The sequence below is a fragment of the Bombyx mandarina genome, chromosome 10 (genome assembly GCF_030267445.1).
Source record: "Bombyx mandarina strain Sakado chromosome 10, ASM3026744v2".
NCBI lineage: Eukaryota > Metazoa > Arthropoda > Insecta > Lepidoptera > Bombycidae > Bombyx > Bombyx mandarina.
This window is the reverse complement of record NC_143217.1, coordinates 3,687,128-3,707,076: the sequence shown is the minus strand read 5'-3', so window position 1 is coordinate 3,707,076 and position 19,949 is coordinate 3,687,128. Positions and strand designations below refer to the sequence as shown.

At 35.5% G+C, this 19,949-nt stretch overlaps 3 protein-coding genes across 7 annotated transcripts in view; 1 reads left to right on the top strand and 2 right to left on the bottom strand.

Annotated features, from left to right (window-relative positions):
- The window catches only part of rl (Mitogen-activated protein kinase rl), a 45,295-nt gene extending 41,478 nt beyond the window's left edge, over nucleotides 1-3,817 (bottom strand). For both annotated transcript variants that reach the window (XR_016323634.1, XM_028182308.2), the window contains exon 1: nucleotides 3,396-3,817. Coding sequence is in view for 1 of the 2 variants with exons in the window: in XM_028182308.2 (XP_028038109.1) it covers nucleotides 3,396-3,523 (128 nt within the window). In the remaining variant the exon portion in view is untranslated. The remainder of the gene's footprint in view (nucleotides 1-3,395) is intronic.
- Nucleotides 3,818-5,239: 1,422 nt separating this feature from the next.
- Nucleotides 5,240-13,143, top strand: Orai (calcium release-activated calcium channel protein orai). 4 transcript variants are annotated; one of them, XM_028182270.2, is made up of 4 exons: nucleotides 5,240-6,128; nucleotides 6,552-6,635; nucleotides 9,994-10,143; nucleotides 11,415-13,143. In XM_028182270.2, the coding sequence occupies exons 3-4, from the start codon at nucleotides 10,006-10,008 to the stop codon at nucleotides 11,940-11,942; spliced, it is 666 nt and encodes a 221-aa protein (XP_028038071.1). In that variant the 5' UTR covers nucleotides 5,240-6,128; nucleotides 6,552-6,635; nucleotides 9,994-10,005; the 3' UTR covers nucleotides 11,943-13,143. The 4 variants fall into 4 exon arrangements, with proteins under 4 accessions (XP_028038071.1, XP_089586341.1, XP_028038069.1 ...); XM_028182269.2 differs by lacking the exon at nucleotides 5,240-6,128 and adding an exon at nucleotides 6,172-6,229; XM_089730215.1 differs by lacking the exon at nucleotides 6,552-6,635.
- On the bottom strand, nucleotides 12,871-17,796 carry LOC114248854 (MORN repeat-containing protein 3). Its single transcript, XM_028182271.2, has 5 exons — nucleotides 17,444-17,796; nucleotides 17,239-17,302; nucleotides 16,580-16,827; nucleotides 15,421-15,608; nucleotides 12,871-13,296 (listed from the first exon to the last, which is right to left on the bottom strand). The coding sequence occupies exons 1-5, from the start codon at nucleotides 17,586-17,588 to the stop codon at nucleotides 13,180-13,182; spliced, it is 762 nt and encodes a 253-aa protein (XP_028038072.2). The 5' UTR covers nucleotides 17,589-17,796; the 3' UTR covers nucleotides 12,871-13,179.
- Nucleotides 17,797-19,949: the final 2,153 nt, after the last annotated feature.

The window sequence follows — 19,949 nt, the reverse complement described above, 5'->3', positions numbered from 1 at the left end:
CAATAGAATACAATTGAAATTTCGGTTTCATATCACAATTCTGGTGGCGTCATTTACGTTGCGATATGGTGACATATTCTCCGTTTAGCATCAGGACCGTGAGTTAGCAAAATATTTAAGAGTATACATATGTAATTCTAAAGAGACTTCGAAACATGAGCGATCGTAATAGCTTTTAACATCTTGTGCATATCACTGCGCGGTTCCAGAAAAGGGAATATTGCTAGATCATTCCCAGTCTCGATCCTATCATCCTCGCATGAGATACGCAAATGACAATCTTGGGTCGTAAGCGCAAACTTTACAAGCACTATTGACGCTGGTAGCATTGTTTAGTGAATTTATAGGGCAAAAACGAAAGCCAATTTCGATTATACATAATTACAATTTCGGCAAACTACATCGGTCAGTACATGACAGTTATTTTACTGGTTTACTTATTGCATAAGTAGGTACACACCCAGATATAATTTGAAGAAAACCAAAATATTTTAGTTCATTCATTAATGTATATTGTTTTGATTTCTTTTGTTTTTATCTTGACTCAGTCTGAAAATAAACTTTTGAAAAAAATATTTGTCTAGACAATTCTGGTTTTTATGAAATAGAATTTTATGAGGTTAACAATTTCGTTATTTTTTTCTTTTTTCAAAAATTCCGAAATCATACATGCTTCTGTGATATTAACTCTTACTCCTGATAATCTGTTCCTGCCAATACTTTGCTAACAAATAAGTCATCTTATAAATAAGCTAATTAAGTATCATTTCCTCTTCTGTTTGCAAATTATTATTTTTTATGACTATTGACGAAATATTATAAATAGCTTTTGTGTTATTAATACAAATTTTTAAGATTTTTTCAAATGTTGAAATGAAAAAATATTAGGGGTTAAAGTATGAAATTGCCGATTTGTACTTTTTTTTCATTTAACATACTTATTTAAACAAAATATCTACCATTATTATGTATACATTGCTGTCATCTAATAGGAAGGTCATTTATGTCTTTGCAATAGAACTCTGGTGATCTAGATTCTACAAACTGTGTGAAAGCATCTTGCACTGCCTGCCTCCTGGGAAGAACACATTTTATCACGTAGAAAATTGTCCAAGTGACGAAAAAAATGGTAGTCCGTTGGAGCAAGGTTTGGCGAATACGGAGGGTGACAAATGGTTTCTAATTGCAGTTCCTGTAGAGTTAAAACGATTTCTCGTGTTGTATGAGGTCTCGCAATAATGGTGAAGATCGATTCATGAGTCGGGGCTGTTTGACTGCAAGTTTTGCTATCATTGTGCGGAGATCGGCACAGCAAACATCTGCCGTTATTGCTTGACCAGATCGGAGAAAGCTGCTATCCGACCCAGGGGACGGGGTAAAGCAAAGCCACCGTCACTCAAAACTTGTTTTGTCGGATCCCCCGGATCCACTCTCGGTGCTTTTAGGCTCTTCAAGCACCGGTCACAGTCCTCGTCGAACTCGTCGACTCCGACGAAGAGTTCGAAGTGCGAACTAGCCCATAGACACAGCCCACTGGGTTTCTCGCCAGATCTGCTCAGTAGGTCGCAATTCCGATCCGGTGGTAGATTCTGCGAAGCACTGCTCTTGCTAGGGCTAGTGTTAGCAAATTCTCTCAGGTTGAGCCCGTGAGCTCACCTACTGGTCTGGGCATAGCTGGAATAGCCTTTTAGGCTACGAGCGAATAGGTAGGGGGAAAAAAGGGAAGAAATTTTGCAAGATGAAATGTGCATCGGTCACCAGATATCCCTCAGCTCAGCACAGTTGTGGAAATAATTACTGGACTAGTATAATACTAGGACTATAAATTACTGGACTCTGAATATTTTGGTAAATTAATCAAAAGAATGAATAAAATATTTGAATTATTTTGATGAAGCAAGAATTTAATGAAAAGTATTTTATGTTACATTTTATTTATGCCCTAAATATATTTTAATACATGATATAAATAATGACTTAGGTGTTTTAATGACATTTTTATTGAAATTACCTTAGTGTTTTCAAACTTTTGAATGGTAGTGTAGCTGTCAATATCCAATTACCACTAGGTGGGCTCTAAGTTCATTGAATATGTCGTCTGGTATATAATAAATACTATAATATATGTATAGTAGTAATACTAGCAACAGAAATTACTTTAAAAACTGGTGCTTGTGCTGATCCCTCAACCCACACTAACTAGGCACAATTTAAGGATGTTTAGTTATGGAAAACTGCTGGTTTGTTATGTTGTATTATTGAACTCAATTGAAACATATGATAGTAAATAGTAGTACTGAGTAGTAGCTCCAAAAGGCCTAAGTTGCACATTTACATCTTATAATCCCTTTTATCTATTTTTATATAAAACTCCATCGTGCAAATATTACTATTAATATAACTACAGCTATTAAAAATTCTGTTTTCTGGTTTAATAGTGAGATTATTATAATATTGTTATCTTGTATGGTGTTGTAGACATACTCCGATTTAAATATTAATATAGTGTATGCAATTCTCCAGTATTGATTTTTAATATGACGTTATAAAATTGTTAACCAATATTATATTAATCAAATTTCCAAAACTTATTGTCAGACATGATGTCATTATCAACAGTAACAACAAAGTAAAACATAATGTGATAATCGATAAAACCGAGATAAGATAACTGTTGGAAAAATATCATCCAATTTCAAAGAAGTTTCGGCTTTTATTCACTGGCTTAGGTACCTAACGATACTCTTTTTAAATTAGTAAACTTTAGTCACTGATCATGAAGTAGATACTGTGGCATTACAAAAGATTCATCACAGTAATATATCTAGTACCTAGTCATTATTTTTGAAAAAGGAGTTTGTTATTATTAAAGGTCGACATATTTTTCTATTTATGAATCAAAGTAATGAAATACAATAGCCCAAATACGGGCAACAAACAATTTATGTTAAAATTAAAATAATATAAAATTATGTATTGCAGTCACTCAAGCTTTATATGATATAACGTCATGGAGCAATTTGTAAGTCATTTGTTAAGCTACATTATCCATCTTTATAAAAACTCAAAGAATTTGTCTACTAAATGTCTCAAATCTTGATTTAAGTTTAGTTTTTAACATACATAATATTAAAATCATCATATAGCTAACTATTGAGGTAATTATAAAACATTTTAAACTTTAAGCAAAGTTTTAAAATACTTCTAATAAACATTATCTAAAGTACAAAACAAAACAACAAGCATTAACAAATTTGAAGTAATTGTGTTCAAAGACATTGACAACATTTAGAGCAGCTTATTAACAGGAAAATATACTTCAATTTAGATAGGGGCCGGTGTTCTGTTATAGAGCTGACATTAGGGAACAAAGTTTCAATTAGCAGATTACTTACACAACCATTCCATAAGCTCCCTCGCCTATATATTGCAGACTTGTGTACCGTGGACCAACTTCGAACACTTGGCCACGAATAATCTCAGCGTTGGGGTTGCTGCTGGCAGCACCTGCAGCTTCAGCCATGGTTTAAAACTAGTGATCCACTAAACACACAAACTCTTCAGACCACCGGCGTCGCCAGCATATATTCCTTCGGACACGGGATCAGTTATTCACATCAATTATGACAACAAACTGCGGCGACCTACATTATCCACAGAACAATCGTTCACTTGTCACTCGCTTATCATTTTCGAGGCCCGTCCGACTTTTACGGACACTCCTGTGCCGCGACAGTACCGTTAGAAAAATGAACTGGATTTTTTTCTGTAATCTGCATCAAATCACATCACCATAGAACACCAGGGATGCCAGTACAGCTACCTTATTATGTACCACTAGGTTTGAACTACATACAACATTATTTGAATTATGTATAACGACATATGATTGCAAATTTTGTAATTATTTCTTCAATAAAAGAAAACTAGATTTCAGTACATAGTTTTTACACGTAAAACTTTTATTATTTTACTCTTTAACTTTTGTGTTAGCAGTTATTCTAATCTCCGCACAGAAGTAATAAATAGACAGAACTGAAATACTCGATATCTTGATATTTTACATTATCAACTATTATTGAGTGAACTAAGGGAAGAATTATTATTGAATTGTTGTATTGTATCAATAAGTAAATTGATTAGATTGTACTCTTCTACCCACCTATGTAAAGCTCACTCTCTTTAAGAACGGTTAGCTGGTAGATAACTCAATTGTTGAGTTAAGCTCGCCATTTTATAACTTTTCGCAATTATTATATTGTAACTGTGTGTACATTAAAGAAATGCATTGTAAAATGAGGTTTCTCAAAATCTACCGTAAAATATAACTTTAATTGCTTAAAGTACACATGGCCACTCGTTTCACAGTTTTTTCAAAATATGATTTAGACATATACTTTTTATGGTGCTTGTAGGCCGACGAGTATACCGCCCCCTTGATGGTGAGTGGTCATCGTCACTTATGGACGTCAGCAATGCCAAGGGCGGAGCCAAGCCGCTGCTTACTGTCAAATACTGCTTGATACCGTTAATACACAAGGCTAGCAAATTAAAACATTTTGTAGCTAATTTTAGTATCTGGCAGCCCTCTATGCTTATATTCACTCTCACATGGCCTAAAGGTCTAGATACCAAGCCTTAAACTCCAAAAAAAAATCACTGTTACTACATTCTACCATATTTATTGAAGACTAGCTGACCCGGCAGACTTCGTATTGCCTCAATCGATAAATAAAAGACACATCAAGGGGACACATCAAAGGAAAAACAAAATTGTTTGTTTTTATATAATTCCGAGCTTTTTTATATTTTTTCACCTTTTGAACCTTCCCTGGACTTCCACGAATAATTCAAGACCAAAATTAGCCAAATCGGTCCAGCCGTTCTCCAGTTTTAGCGAGACTAACGAACAGCAATTCATTTTTTTAAATATAGATTCAATCTTTCAATCTACTTTAATACAATTGTAAAGCTCTACTACAACACACTCTCGGCAATTTTTATCTAATATTTGGTGAGCTCGAGATATTAGTCGATTATTTAAAATTTAAATAACAGCAATTCATAGTTCTTCAAAATTTTACGTAGCTGTACATTTTGTAAAAATGGTTTTGCTTGGTAAAACGATTCTGAACAACCCAAAACATTTTAATTGTTATTTTCTTGCATTGATTGTAATTTTTGTCTAACTCGAAAACATGATACAGTTTTAAGTTTTAAGTGTATTATTATCTATGGAAGCGACACACCAAATCTACGTCAAACCATTCCTTTCAAATTACCTTTTGGCATCTCAAATATAATAAATATGAAGTGTTTAATCTAAGTTGACAACTGTTAGCTTGTCATGTCGTTGCGTTTTCGATGGCATTTCTTTTCTAACTTTTGAATAAAACCATTAATACTGTAGCTCTAAACCACTATGAATAAGATTATTAATACCGTAGTTGCCTTGTCGAAATTAAAGGGAATTCCATATTTTCAACCAGTTTTTACAAGGCGTGCCTCGACCTTATTATGATCTAATTAAAAAAACGTATTTATTTCTTCAGCGACGTAAAAATAAATTTACTACATACTAAAATAATCTACTAATAACATAACCACTCTACGGCTTTGTTTTTTGACTGGAGTTCTACTCATGTCCGGCCTGCGTTCGTCGTTCAGTGACAATCAGTGAAAGGATATAATGATTACATAAGACTATGAATAATTCTTAAAAAGTAAATGGACATTATTATAAATATTTGGCCAAACAACAATTGCAACACATTCCAAGAAGCCGATTGCTATACCGTAGTTGCTGACGTGTAATACGGTATCTACCAGCTGTAGCACTGACGTCTGACATAAGCCATTATGTCGATGTCACTATTTGGTAGGAAACAACTTCTAATTTACGAACTGTAGGTAGTGGACTGTGAAACACTAGCTAGTTTTTTTACCGTGTAATATATCTTTTCGATTCGCCTGGTTTTAAAAACGATGCACTGTAAATTAAGCACTACGGATACGGGTTAAGCAGTTCAAGTAAATGTTTGCTTAATTCTAAATAATCTATGTTAATGTAATAACCAGCTAGTGACCTCGAAGCCTCAGAAGGAAGGATTGTCGTGCAACTTGTTTAGGTATGTCGGTTTGGTCAGCCAGTACTGGTGGAAACAACTACCACTGCGTTTTACCAGGCGGCCGATATCCTTCTAGTAATTGGTGTCCAAAACTGAGCAAGGTATGAAATCAGATAGCATGTTGCAACTATTTATCTGTTTGTGGCTTCCACTTAATTGCGAAGATAAATTTAATTACTCAGTTGGCATTGTACTATCGGTTTTGTAGTTTTACTACTGCAAGTTTGTAGAGTTTAGTTTTGTACGATGGGTTGATTATATCCTATATTATAACTTGTTTTAGTTTAGCACATTATTTAATACTAATTTTTAGTTGAAATCAATATTAGACTGAAAATATAAGCTTGATGCACAACACAAAAATTACTTTTTTTTATAACAAACAAGGGTTCCTAAAAATATTGATTTTTTTCTTTTATCAAGGACTGAATGGCTGCATAACGAAATCCCGAATATTCTATTCTCTGATCACTGAAGCAGGATATAAGATCTATCCTCTTATAAAAAGTGAGTTTATTATGCCATTAAAATTCAGGTGTGAGGGCTTATCAAGTGAATGTGTACTTCATGTATTTTTGGTAAATCTGCTTGAAGTACTAATAAATAATTTGTTAATTGTTATCAAATTGTTCACGATTCATGTGGTGTTGTACCATACTAAAGTAAATGAAACTTGTAGTGTTTTTATTCAGTTTAACAAATATATTATTAAGGTTAAGGGTTTGCAATAGAAATGTTTCACAACACACATTTTAAATATGCACAATACACCAATTAAGAAATTTACCCTCTATATTATTTTTCCTTCCAATCAACCTGTTATTAACCAAATCAGAAAATTGTTTCTTTTAGCCTGTAGAATCCTGTAGAGCCATTCTTACAACAAAAAATTAGACAGCCTACTTAAATGGAATCTATAGTTAAAAACCCCATTAAATTCTCATAAACAACAAATTAACTTATCTGTAGATTTAGATAACCTTGTGTTCTGTGTTGTGTTTTTTTACTGGGGGTAGGACTTTACATCTCATGTCTTGAGGTGGATGGCGGCATTTATGTTGTAGATGTCTATGGGCTCTGGTTACCACTTAGCACTAGGCGGGCCGTGTGCTGGTCCAACCATCAAAATAAATAAAAAATATCAGACTCCCATAATCTTTACTGACCTACCTTCGCACATTGAGAAAAAACTTGAAAAATACTCATTTGCATATCAAGTGTTGAAAGCTCACAATTTATCTACCTACATATCATGATCATCATCATGCTTTCCTATTACCCTCTGCTGGGGTGTAGGGCACGAATCAAATTTTTCCATTTATATCGGTCTTGGGCAGTCTGTTCTAACTCCTCCTACGTCATGCCCAAGACCCCTAGCTCCTGCTCCACCGAGCGACGCCAAGTTGTTCTGGGGCGGCCTCTCTTCCTTTTACCAGACACTTTCCAGGTCAGTGCTCTCTTTGATAGGTGGGTATCGGGCTTTCTCAAAGTGTGACCAATCCAATGCCACTTCCGCGTAAGGATCTCCTTCTCCATTGGTGTCTGCTTAGTGATCCTCCACAGCTCTTTGTTAGTGATCTTCTCAGGCCAAAAGATTTTCAAAATCTGACGCATATAATGAAATTAAAAAACCTATTATTCCACAAGAGTCTCTTGATGGAAATTGATCAATGGCCCTCATGGACATTAGCAAAGTTAAATGTGCCATTAAGAACATATTTTAGTAATAGTATGCATTTTTTGTTTACTGTTTACACAAGTGAATGAGTTCAGTGTCCACACAATCTTAAGTGTTCACTGGAACCTATAGACATCAACAACGTAATGACGCAGATATGAGTTCTAAGTCTCAGTTCTATATTACAATAGCTGCCCCCACACCCATTAAACTATAATGTATTGTTGCTTTGCGGGAGAAATATACAGTGGTAGTACCTTCCTATGCAGGCTGACGTGATGCACTACCACCCATTATTATTTTTGTTTATATTGAAGTACTATATTATAGCTTCAATCTCATTATACAACAGTATTTTCAGTGCACATACAACAATATTTTGTGGTAAATTAAAATTACACTTTGGCCCTGATTGCCATTTGGCCTGGTTGGCTTTAACGAAGTCGTCGTGGCCTAAGGATAAGACGTCCAGTGCATTCGTGTTGAGCGATGCATCGGTGTTCGAATCCCAGGCGGGTACTAATTTTTCTAATGAAATACGTACTAAACAAATGTTCACGATTGACTTCCACAGTGAAGGAATAACATCGTGTATAATAACTCTTGTGAGTCCGCGCGGGTAGGTACCACCACCCTGCCTATTTCTGCCATGAAGCAGTAATGCATTTCGGTTTGAAGGATGGGGAAGTCGTTGTAACTATACTGAGACCTTAGAACTTATATCTCAAGGTGAGTGGCGCATTTAAGTGGTAGGTATCTATGAGCTCCAGTAACTCCTTAACATCAGGTGGGCTGTGAGCTCGTCCACCCATCTAAGCAATAAAAAAAAAACACCATTTAGCTGTATCTTTGATAGTATAAGTAGATTTAGCTCTAGTGCACACTATTGGTTTGTATGGCACCTGTTATAATTATTAGCCGAAATATCCAAAATAATAATGACCTTGTTAGGTATAATTGTGCTATAGTCAAAGATGATGGCACAATTTTCTTTTTCATCTTCATTTTGTCATGCTTGGGTTCTATATGTTGTGCTTTTTGAATTTATCTATATGGCTCATTAAATCAGAGGCAGTATTATAGTAGCAGTCAGTGATGTGAAAAGTGATTGTTCTAACTGAAAAACTGCTTAAGTTTATCTATGTACTTTGTGCTAATCCTAAATGAGAAATTTGAATATCTTTAACCACGGATTAACCGTTTTTATGAATTTTACTTTTCATTTAGGCCAGATGGGTTTCTCTATTTCAAGTTATATGGTCAAGTAATTCTAGGCTGAAGTTAATTTCTCAAATACTTGCAATGCTTCAAAACACTACCACATAAAGTAGTAAATTCCAAATAATTACAAAATATATTGAATAAAAATAACTTTATTAAAAATTATTATCCAGTATAAGAACTCAATCTTTAAAACTTTAAGAGTTATCAATACCGACCATGTGTTAGTTCACTATTTAATAATATGTATGACTTGTGCCTATTTAACTTTAATTATGTTATAGTGAGCCTTTGAGAACAGATTAGTTCATACAAATTTAAACGGTAATATTTTTCAATTTGTGTGGTTGATAAGAGTAACTTAAGTTCAATTTATGTATTATAATATCTTGTTTGTTTTGTTATTAACATTTTTAACAACAGACCTATGGAATGTTAAAATGTAATAGTGTAACTAACGTATGATAAACAAAAACACAAAGTAAAGGAAATGACAAAGTTTAGTTTTAGAAAATTGCGTAATTAAATTATTTTTGTATTTAAAATAAACTATATTAAAATTAACTCTTACTCTTATAACAATTATGGGCTTTGATTAATTTGTGGATTTTTTTAATTTTGAGACGTTAATAACATTAACACTTGTTTGTCCTCTAGACTAGAACTAAAAGGGCCTTAGTGGTACCTAGCTTATTTATTGGTACTAAGCTGAATTCTAGGTATAAGTATAACCCTGGTGATTACAGTTTGAACAAAAATCAAATATCACAGGTAATTGTATCATCCGAAAATAGCTCAGATAGGCCATCCAAATCGGGTTTTTGCATGATAAAATAGCCCAGACAGGCTTATCATGCAAGGCCCAATTTAGATGGTCTTAGTGACGAAGGTCCCTTTAACCTTTCTCACACTATTAAACGCAAACCGCTTACTAAATTAGTTTAATTTGTCATTGTCTTGCATTAGCACAAGTGCGTTATGTCGGGTGAGACGCCGATACAATCGGGGGACGGGCTTCATACGCCGGCGTACCTCTCGTGGAGGAAGTTGCAGCTTAGTAGGGCGAAACTGAAGGCTTCCAGCAAAACGTCTGCCCTACTTTCCGGTTTCGCTATGGTAAGAACTGTAGTAAGGGAGGCGTCTATTAGTTACGTGAGGCGTTTTAGAGAATTTTTTGAACCCCCCTGCCCTTTGGTGAGATATCGTAAATTTTTTCTCAACTCCCTCCCCCTCCTCTAATCTAACGCAAGATTCTTCAAAACTTCTATTTGGACGGTAAACGTGTTGGATTATTGAGAAAAAAAACTTGCTCTGCTGCTCTGCGAAGTTCGGATGAATACGAAAAATACTATTTTCTCAGATTTGGCCATATTTTATTCTAGAAATAAATTTTTACGCAAATTTACACCGTTTTCTGCGAGAAATATAATTACGTGATATTTGCCAAAACCCCCCTCTCCCTCCTAAGTGAGATTTGGAAATATTCAGCTTGATCTCCTCCCCCCTAGAACACCTCACGTAATTAATGGACGCCCCCTAACATATTATCCATACTATTGCTTATATTATAAAATAAATATCATAATATTATAAAAGCGAAAGTGAATCTGTTAATCACATTTCACGATATTACAGCTTAACTGATGGTCATTAAATTACGCATCCACTTTGTCAGGCCACAGAAAACGGCACACGGTATATTTCAACCGGAAAAAGTATTATTGACGAGGGATACGTGTGAAACAGTAAAATAAAATTGTCACCGTTCTCGTCGAACTCATCGATTATGACAGAGTTTGTCCAAGAGAAGCCACGTTTAAAATCTAGTAATCATAAATTTCGGCGTTGTTCAACTTCTATTCGTATTATTGTTAATGAATCGTACAATTATGTGTTTAAAATATTACTGGCTGTAATGCACAGTTTCGCCCGCGTGTCACCCTATTAACTATCTCTTTTTTTTTTTTTAAATAAGTCAATTTCCTAAGTTTACAAAACCAGGAAGGTATAGGTTTCGTTTTGACGTGAAAAAAGGACGAACAAACACACTTACACATTGACAATTACACACCTTACTTATAGGGTGAATATAGGTAGTAATTGTTAGAGATAATCTACGAAGTTATCGCCAGGTTATTCTAACATCATTGTTTCGAAATCTATGTCAGAGTACGGTTTGAAAATAAAAAAATATTTAATTTTTTATTGGTATACATAATTATGTATGTACTCAATATTATAATCAAATTATTAAGTAATAGTACATACGTGTATTATTGTTGTATTTCGATTTAAAACACGTATGTACTCAATATTATAATCAAATTATACATACGTGTATTATTATTGTATTTCGATTTAAAACATATGGGTTCGTTTATTTTCAGGTGGCTATGGTCGAAGTACAATTAAATCCAGCCCCCACTGCAGTGCCAAAGGAGATGCTCGTAGCTTTCACGGTGTGCACAACACTCTTAGTCGCAGTCCACATGCTCGCGCTCATGATTAGCACCTGCATTTTGCCAAACATCGAAGCAGTCGGCAACTTGCATAGTATAGCGCTCGTCCATGAGTCGCCACACGAGAGACTCCACTGGTACATCGAAGTGGCTTGGGCTTTTTCGACCCTTTTAGGCTTAATCTTATTCTTGATAGAGATAGCTATACTATGTTGGGTTAAATTCTACGATTTGAGTCCGACGGCAGCTTGGTCGGCCTGCGTGGTCCTTATACCTGTTATGATAGTATTTTTGGCGTTCGCAATACATTTTTACATGTCCCTGGCGACGCACAAGTACGAAGTCACGGTGACAGGTATCAAAGAATTAGAATTGCTCAAAGAACAGATCGAAATGGGCGACCACGACGCCAGAATGAACAGCTTAACGTTGCTGGACCAAAGTCGGGTCGTCTGATCTTTTTACTATTTACTGGGATTGTTTTTAGCCTTTTATTGGTTTTATTAAAAATTATGTACTTAGTTGTAAAATAGTACTTAAACATGTAAACTGGACGACGTCGAATGTGCGATAACACGTGCCTTCATTGTATCCGTTGTTTCTACATTTATTTTCAGCTACGGATCTACATGTATCTTTGTTATCTTTGTACCGGTCTCCAAACTTAATATAATAATAATCTCATTAAAATACTTACGTTTATTTTAATTTTCGGTCAAATGTTTATCTAAACATGACAAGGTTGAGAAGTGAATCTCCATAAATTTGTTTGGTCAACGATATATTCAATGTTGTATGATTAAATTTTGAAAATCAATAAAAATAAAATCCAAAGAATATAAAATCGACTCGTTGATAATCTATGAATTGAATTTAAATTGGAGTGATATGGCATGATAATTTGAAGGGATAAGTAATTTAATGTAATATTAATGTTTGGAATCATTATGAGTAGGTAGTTGATACTCAATATTACACCAATTAAATAACCATTTGTCAATCGGATTCATTAGAAGTGGTGTAGCAATGGTCAATTACAGAAGAAATAATATTCTCGCATTTAACAAATCATTACGAAAACAATTTCGAAGGCCTTTATGTCAATGATAAACGACATTTCAAAACAATTTGCTTAAATTTATCTAATAACCAAAACAGAGTTTTGCGTTAATGAGCTTATCGCTCCATCAATGATGCATTTGGCTTCAATTAAATGATATTCAATGTAATGCTAAATGTAATGCTCAATGTAATAAAAAATGTAATGTAAAATTTCACTCGTATTGGGAAATGAATCGGGGACCCTGATGAAATTTCAATGAGGTTATTCTAACCTCATTGAAATTTACCACAACACTAATAGTCTTTCACTGATGTCGTAGCATTGATTGGTAATATGTGATTCCTAACGAATCTCGAACATGATCATTGAAAATCGGTATCGTATGAATAGTTCTGATCTTAATGTGGAACGAAATGTTAGTTTCGGTATGATACTGCCAACACAAATTCAGAGGCATAAAAATGTACTGTTTACAATTAAAATTAAATAAATAGCTAGCTACTACTTAATCCATTTTATTATGTAAGTTGTGATGTGATAATGACATTGTGTAATAAAATAAGAATTATATCAAATAAATATTTTTTAAATGTACTGTATGTGTATAAAATTATGTTACAAAATCCTTAGTCACATTGGATTCATTTTATCAATGCACGTTTGCAATTTTTTATCAATTCTACCAATTTTTTGCTTTACCCAGAATTCGCTCTTTTCTAATATAAGTCGAGAGTCCTGAAGTTGCTCCTGAAAGTGATAACTAATTTAAATAAAGAACAATATCTAAATTAAAACTAGGTGCATGCGTAAAAAGTTCACTAAAAATACTATCACTTGTTTACTTTACAAGTCTACTGTTTTTTTAATAGATTGCACTAAATTCTTTAATAAAAACCTGCATAATTGAATACAGATTTAACTGCCACCGAAGCCTGAACGCTATTAATGCGGAAGGCAGCGGCTTGGCTCTGCCCCTGGCATTGCTGAAGTACATGGGCGACGGTAACCACTCACCATCAGGTGGGCCTTATGCTCGTCTGCCTACAAGGGCAATAAAAAAAAATATAACAATGACCTCAAAATATACCGAAAGCAATTTTCATACAGAAATACTTAGCGTTGTTATGAAGCCGCAATCTGTATCGTGTAGGTAGTGGCGGGCGATTGGTCCCGCGTGACTAACCTAAGGCCTAGGCCGCACTACGGTTTTTTCCCGGGAGCGGTTAACCGCTGTAACCGCGAAACCGCTTAAGACGCACACACTACAATTATTAACCGCGAATGCGCCCGCGATTTTCACAGTTTGAAGATGGATAAATTTCAAAAGAACAGTAGCAGTGTGGCTCTGGTACTAAGAAATAGATAAAAAGACAACGAAAATTTCACAAATGTTGGTTCTAACCACTTACTAGCCGTAGATTTGAGAAAAAAAATCTTTCATACGAAATATCAAAATTTAAGAAAACCCCTAGAGATTTTTTCAATTACTATCGGATGTCAGTAGCCAGTTTCATGGAAACAAAATTTCGCAAATGTATTTGACATTTCAAAAAACCGCCCGCCGTTACGCATAGTGCGTGCACGGATACCTAGTTCTATGGATTCCAAATTTTGTTACGGTTTTTTTCCGTGACAATTTTGTAACATTTCGCGGTTTTAAAATCAGTCGCGGAAAAAAACCGCAAGTGCGGCCGCTTATATTCGTTTTCGTGTTTCATAAACTCACACGGTTAATAACCGCTGCGGTTTCATCGTAGTGCGGCCTAGGCCTAACCGTCAACACAAGGTAGATAACTTTTTAAACGTTACTCTTCAGAAGTTATCGGATCTGTCATCTTTCTGATGAACGGTTTGCGTAGGTACTAAACTCTCGGTATATTGTCGGCATTCTTTTTAATTAGGTGTAAGTATGTATATATCTTTTACTTAGTTTAAAGAAGTCGATGTGATGTTCCTTAAAAACCTCGACACGGTTAATTTCGATAAAATCTTCAGATTTAGATTGGTCTAGCGAGGATCCTTTGAAGTTTGGTAGCGATCGGATCAAAGGCAAATCGAAGATCGGCCAGCAATGCGAATCTATTTTGACAAGTAGTAGTAACATAATATAGCTTAATATTATATGCCGAAACGAGGTCAAGTTTTATCTTTGCAAGTAAATATTCTGTTATGGTTAGCTTAATGGTCGGTTTCAATATCACAAATGACTACACAGAATACTTAGTAAGCGCCTAAGACAATGAACGATAAATGCCAACGTAAATCCGTAATGTGTTAAACCAGTGCACTTTAAACGTAAATATTATCCCATAAACCCCTTCATAAAATATGTACCTACCCAAAAATAAACATATTCAGAAGTATTACATATTTGCAAAGAAATAATATACCTAGTCTATTTTATAGGTATGTATTAAGTTATAGTGTAGGTAGCCCATAGAAATAACAATTTGAATACGATTAACCCTGAGTGATGTGGTTGAAGTCTCCGTTGTATTGACCCTGCGAACCGGAACGCATGTTTGCTTCGCGGTAAAAATAGGCAAGAGTAGCGTGGGCAGTATACTGCCCGACTTTGGTCGGTTCAAAATCAATTCGGTATACCGAACACACCAAAGTCGCTGCTGCCCACTGACGGTGAATTTATTAATGGCTTTCTACGAGAAGGGACTATGTAGTCCTATACCTACTAACCAAAAATAGGTATTAATTAGTGCACTTTCTGCGCTTCCTGTTCTAATGTTTTTCTGCTAGATTCCAACTATTTTTTGTAAAGTTAGCTATGACGATGAATTGATTATTTCCAACGTGATTTGAATGTGGATTTTTTTTCAATGTATTTTCGTCTGAAACTTAATCGAAGTTACAAACCATTGGTATCGGATATTGTGTGGGCCTATCACAATACTGCCTCACATCAATATCTAACATCATTGACTTGACGCAGATGTTTTCCACCCAGCAGCCCTCCTGTAGTTGTCCAGTGTGCATGTGATAGTATCTGCCAAAACCGCTCTTCAAATTTTTTTCCCAGTGGCCTTCATACCAGTTTCCATTAACTAAGAAAATTTTAATCGTATTCTGAGACTGGAGTATAGTTTTCCAAGTTTTCATTATCATCACGATTCTCCTGCCCTTCTCCCAGTCACCTGGGGTCGGCGCAACATGTTTTTTCCTTCCATACACCTCTATCATATACCTTTCTTCGCTCACTCCCCTCTTACACATAACGTCTTTCACGCAATCCATCCATTTTTTCTTAGGTAGGTTTCGTAGGTTTTCTACCTCTTCCTCTTTTCCGAGCATTTCATATTACTTGCATACGTAGCCTACTTGAAATTGTCATCATTGGCGATTTAACCCCGGCCACAAAGCTATATACTTAACTGCTACTTCCTCATCGACCAATAGTAGTGTCCTATTACATTTTTTTGTAACCTAAACTTGCCATTGATTCCTTTGAAAATCTCAGCATAGACACGATATCGAAAAATTCATAATATTTTTTTTCTTACCTATGCCGATAGCCTTGAGAGGCTATATCAGCTTCGTCCTAACGTGTAGGTGAGCTCACAGGGCTCAAATCAAAGTGTTGCTAACACTAGCCCCAGCAAGAGCAGTGCTTCGCAGAATCTACCACCGGATCGGAAACGCGACCCACTGAGAAGATCCGGCGAGAAACTCAGTGGGCTGTGTCTGTGGGTTAATTCGCTCGCAAGCGACGGGTTCGACGAGACCGTAACCGGTGCTTGTGGTACCTAAAGGCACCGTTAATGGATCGGGAGGATCCGTAATGACGTGTTTTGGGCGACGTCGACTATTTACCATTCTGTTTACAGGATCGGGTATGATAATTCGTAATAACATATAGTACATAATATGTACACGTGTATATATTCATATGCTGACATAGGACAAAGGCAAAAAAAAGGTTTTCGTTAAAATCCTTAAAATTCGACAAAGCTTTTAGTGTACTATAATTATTTTCAATTTAGTTTCATAACAGCAAAACACGCATATGTAGACTCACCTTCTACAAACATTCCCAATCCCTCTCTCTGGTCTTTATTCCAATACCCGGTGTAAAAGGTGTTGTCAGAATACCACATTTTACCGTACCCATGTTTTTGACCACTTTTCCAGAAACCGAAGTAAACGTCTTCATTGCCGTAATAACGCCAACCGACACCTTCTGGTTTTCCGCGAACCCATTCGCCACGGTACTCCAGTTTATAGGTATTATCAGGCAGCTTATTACTTAAGACACCAAAACCGTGCCTGAATCAAAGTGTAAATGAATACCTACCTATTTTAATAAATTTTCTCTATATTTATAAATTTAAAAGCCGTTTTACGGTTTCTTTTTCCGATGTAATATAAATTCCGCAAACAACGAAAATGAAATATAAATCATATTTAAGAGCGAACTTGACGGTGGACTATTAATAGAAGCCTTATAATGAATTACAATTGATTAGTGAAAATTGTTAAAACTAAATTATTACATATTATAATCTATACTAGGCTAATATTTATATTATTTTATATGAGTGTTGAAATCCCTACACCAGTTTCGGGGGCGTTAATGATGAGAATCTTTGTGGGGGTGAGAAATAATAATGTTAATTTTAAATGTCCAGCGAAGCGGACGGGTACAGCTAGTATAAAATATAATCGACACCTACATACCTAAAACCTTTATACCAATCTCCTTCGTATAATTTTCCAGAAACAGTGACAAAAGCGCCTTTCCCTGAACAATTCAGTAGACAATATTATTTAATAGGACTACATAGGAGCAAAAGTGTAATTCTCTAATGCGAACAGCTAGCTTACTTTACATATTTTGAAGTAATCAATAAATAAAAATTAATAACCTTAGAACGACACTAACCGTCCTTCAAATCGTTCTTCAAATCTCCGACGTATTTATCAAACCTAGAAGTAAACACGGCGTGGTGAACTCCATTTTTTACAGATCTTTTTTCCGCTTCTATTAACAACGGCGTAAATGACCTAAGCTTGTGTTTTGTGGGCATTTATTTAGTTTTGTAACAAAAAAAAATTTTGTTAAAATGACATTTCACAAATATTGACAATAGGGTTGAAGATTGGAACTTGAAAGCCAAGCTCGGACTTCAAAGGAACCAGAAATTTTTCAAAATCAAGTTTATATTTTGTTCGAAATTATTACCATAACTAATATATTAATCTGTGATTATTTCTAGGCATAGCTTCCAACTACTTTTACGATTAGCTGTTTAATACTATTTTCATCTTACTATATTTTGTTTCCAACATTCAGTTTTCGTATGTAATATATTAGGGGTTAAAGTATGAAATTGCCGATTTGTACTGAAAAACTGAAATTCGTTTTTTTTTTCATATAACATATTTATTTCAAAATATCTACCATTATTATCTATACATTGCTGCAATCTAATAGGAAGGCCATTTATCCCTTTGCCATAGAACTCTGGTGATCTAGATTCTACAAACTGTGTGAAAGCATTTTGTACTGCCTCCTGGGAAGAAAACTTTTTATTACGTAGAAAATTTTCCAAATCACGAAAAAAATGGTAGTCCGTTGGAGCAAGGTCTAGCGAATACGGAGCGTGACGAATAATTTCTAATTGCAGTTCCTGTAGAGTTAAAACGGTTTCTCGTGCTGTATGTGGTCTCGTGTTATTGACCAGATCGGAGAAAGCTATAGGTAGTGAATAACAGCATGCTGAGACCACCAAACAGTTACTATTACCTTTTTATTGGTAAGTTTTGCTTTAGGACACTGTCGCGGCGTTTGACCTGGGGTCAGCCACTGCATTTTTAGCTTACGGTTATCATAAAGAATCCACTTTTCATCACATGTCACAATTCGATCCAAAATTCCTTCACTTCTGTATCGATTCAACAAGGCAACACAAGTTTCTTTCTGCAGATCAGTCAAATCATGAGGCACCCGTTTTTCGTATTTTTTTATTTTATTAATTTGACGCAAATGACTCAATCCTGTTGGCAAGGTAACGTTAAACCATGCCGCTAACTCCTGGGTAGTTTGGCTCGGATCGGCTTCCACCATTCCTTTCAACTCATTGTTATTCACATGTGTGGCGGTCTTACACGTGGTTCGTTCTTCAAATCAAAATTTCCATCACGAAAGCGCTTAAACCAAAATCAAACGGTGCTTGATATTGCAAGCTGTTTCTGCAGCGTTAGTTCCGCGTCGGAGCTCTTAGTCAAAAATCACTCGATTTTCGAAGTATCCATCTTGTGTAAGCTGAATGAAAAAACCCAACTGAAAGTCGATAATCGAATGTTGAACATTTTTTAAAAGAAGAACCTCATAGGTACCATTTGAATAAAGTTTTACTAAAAAATCTCTAGCCATGAAGGTTCTATGTCAATTCGAAGTACCTATTACAATAGAACGGCAATTTCATACTTTATACCCTATTATTGCGTATATATTAAATGGCGCTTAGGTTATATTAAGTAGGTACGATCGATGTCAATCTCATCTAAGTTTTTTTTTTTGCTTTGATGGACGAACTCACAACCCACCTGGTTGTTAAGTGGTAACTGGAGCCCATAGACATCTACAACGTAAATGCGCCATCCACCTTGAGATATAAGTTCTAATGTCTCAGTATAGTTACAGCGGCTGCCCCACCCTTCAAACCGAAGCGCATTACTGCTTCACGGCAGAAATAGGCAGGGTGGTGGTACCTACCCGTGCGGACTTACAAGAGGTCCTACCACCAGCATATTTTGTTCTATCTATCTATCTATCGGCCCACAGACGTCCACTGCTGAACATAGGCATGCATCGGTAGGCAGCGGCTTGGCTCTGACCCTGGCATTGCTGAAGTCCATGAGTGACGGTGACCATCAGATGGGTCGTATGCTCGTATGCGTGCAAGGGTAAAAAAAAATAGGCCTCCCAACCCTCGCCACAACGATCGGTCCTGCGCTGCTGGCATCCAACGTTATGCATAGCATCATGTCGTCGGTCCATCTTGTGGGAGGCCTAACGATAACAACATGTTATGTTCAAGATAAAATTTTAATAACATAGTAATATACGTATCTAACAATAGATGGTATAATAGCCGGCAAACTTCTTGAGCATTTGTTGACGTAGTGGGGGTAAGTTCGCGCATGGTACACTCACGTGCAAAAACATTGTTTACTCTGCGTCATAATGCAATTAAATTATTAAAATCAACATATGTATTTATTTATATATTTATTAGAACATCAACAAAAAATATAGGTTAATAATTGTAATAATTTAATCTTGGGGTAAAATAGATATTCCTTCTATTAAATCAAAACTAGAGCTGTTGCCAGGTCTTGGTTCAGTTGAAGCGAAGCTGGTATTTGTAATTTTTTTTTTCGTT